The sequence below is a fragment of the Gadus chalcogrammus genome, chromosome 7 (genome assembly GCF_026213295.1).
Source record: "Gadus chalcogrammus isolate NIFS_2021 chromosome 7, NIFS_Gcha_1.0, whole genome shotgun sequence".
Lineage (NCBI taxonomy): Eukaryota > Metazoa > Chordata > Actinopteri > Gadiformes > Gadidae > Gadus > Gadus chalcogrammus.
The window spans coordinates 18,544,476-18,546,975 of NC_079418.1; the positions used below are offsets into that span (position 1 = coordinate 18,544,476).

A 2,500-nucleotide genomic window follows, 5' to 3' on the forward strand; every position below is an offset into this window, starting at 1 on the left:
GTAACAGACACACCCGTTGGGTGGGGACAAAGTTCTAAACACACACACACACACACACACACACACACACACACACACACACACACACACACACACACACACACACACACACACACACACACACACACACACACACACACACACACACACACACACACACACCTCAGGAGGGGAAGAACAAGAATTACCGCAAACACAGGACAAACATCCTTTCACCCCCCTGACATTTGTCCCAGAGACTCCATCGATCCAATTGGCCCTAAGACACTCACTGCTTCCCCCCTGGCCCACTAAGAGCAGCTCAAAGCCCCCTGTCACTGGTCTCTTACACACACACACACTCTAAGAGCAGCTCAAAGCCCCCGGTCACTTGGTCACACACACACACACACACACACACACACACACACACACACACACACACACACACACACACACACACACACACACACACACACACACACACACACACACACACACACAAGGTAAGTGTGAGCTGTACGTTGGGCCTTTGTTTGAGAGGAGGCAGCAGGTTCCCCACCTATATTGGGCAGGGGACCCCCTTGTTAGGGCTTGTAACAACCCCGACTTCTCCAATTGTTGGGCAGCTGCTTCCACACAAATTATTTGAACCCAATCCACATCAGCCCAGAATATCAATGTATGAATGTACTCACATTGCGCCACAGTAAGTTAAATGACCCGCCCAAGACATGTCAGCATTTGACCAGAAATGTGTCATCCAATATCTATAGCTCATAAGTCTCCAGTGTTTTATGTTGAATTGTTTTACTCTTCTTATAACCTAATCTCTTTTGTAGAGCACCTTGCGAACGGAGCCTTTTCACCGGGTCATCGCCCCTCAGTGTCAGTTTCCTCATATAGTGAGAGATCCACACCCAGCCTGCTAGCATGCTAGCATGCTAGCTCTCCAGCACAGCGGACAGACACCATATGGAAGCTGGTGGAATGTGGTAGCAGGGGGTCACACTTTAGATAAGGACCAGCATCTGGTCCTATTCAAACCCTAGTCTAGAGCTCAGTAACACTTAACAATAAGGGTACACTAATTAACCTATATTTAACATTAATAAATGCAGTAATAAGCATTTACTTACACTTAATTAACGGTCGAGAATTAATTCGCTAATTGTTGGTTTGTGTTTACTAATGGTGGTCATGATAACTTAGTGAATGGTATTCATGTTAACGACCGCATTGCTTTATACATTATTGAGTAACCCCATGCTGGCTCAATAAATGGAAACATTGAAGCACATTCCTAGACGTGAACTCACCCCAAGTCGAGGCCTGGCGTGCTGAAGGAGGCGGAGCCGGACTCTGTGCCGCTCTCCGAGTCGCTGTCGCTCTGGTACTCCACCGGAGACGCAGAGCCGGGCTTGATACGCACTGCTGGCCCACACAGCGCCACACACACACCGTGGAGAGAGGGAGAGAGAGGAGGGAGAGAGACACACACAGAAGAGGAGAGAGAGAGACACACAGAAGAGGAGAGGGGAGAGAGAGACACACACAGAAGAGGAGAGAGAGACACACACAGAAGAGGAGAGGGGAGAGAGACACACACAGAAGAGGAGAGGGGAGAGAGAGACACACAGAAGAGGAGAGAGAGACACACACAGAAGAGGAGAGGGGAGAGAGACACACACAGAAGAGGAGAGGGGAGAGAGAGACACACACAGAAGAGGAGAGAGAGAGACACACAGAAGAGGAGAGGGGAGAGAGACACACAGAAGAGGAGAGAGGGAGACACACACAGAAGAGGAGAGAGAGAGAGACACACAGAAGAGGAGAGGGGAGAGAGAGACACACAGAAGAGGAGAGAGAGAGACACACAGAAGAGGAGAGAGAGAGAGAGAGAGAGAGAGACAAACAGAGAGGAGAGGGGAGAGAGAGACACACAGAAGAGAGGAGAGAGAGACACACACAGAGAGGACAGAGAGACACAGAGGAGGAGAGAGACACAGAGGAGGAGAGAGACACAGAGGAGGAGAGAGACACAGAGGAGGATAGAGACACAGAGGAGGAGAGAGACACAGAGAGGAGAGGAGAGGAAAGTAGAGATGAGAGAGGAGAGCGAGAGAGAAGGTTAATTTCAGCAAAACATTGATTCAACCAACGTCTCACCCTATCGCTGTATGTGTAGTGTGTGTAGTGTGTAGTGTGTAGTGTGTGTGTGTGTGTGTGTGTGTGTGTGTATAACTGTGCATTAGTGTGTGTTTGTTTGTTTGCCTGGGTTGTGACCAGGGCAAGGCCCAACCGACTGGATCTGATTGGGTGTGTCGGGAGTCAGGGCCACGCCTTGTCTATTTCCTCTCCGTTTACAAATGCCCCGGCGCATTTCTCCCATTCTTCCCGCCCTGTCCCCACTGTAACCTCCCCAGTGCATTTACACGTTGGTGTTTCATTTCATGGGTTCTTGCATTTGTTTTGTGTCACACTTCCGAGACCCCTGTAGCCCCCCACTCCCTCCTACCCA

The 2,500-nt window shown here is 49.8% G+C and overlaps 1 protein-coding gene across 1 annotated transcript in view; it reads right to left on the bottom strand.

The window, feature by feature from the left end:
• Window positions 1-2,500, bottom strand: part of klf8 (Kruppel like factor 8) — a 35,098-nt gene that overhangs the window by 2,168 nt on the left and 30,430 nt on the right. Inside the window, exon 5 of the mRNA XM_056595219.1 lies at window positions 1,299-1,410. Within this exon, the coding sequence (XP_056451194.1) occupies window positions 1,299-1,410 (112 nt within the window). The remainder of the gene's footprint in view (window positions 1-1,298; window positions 1,411-2,500) is intronic.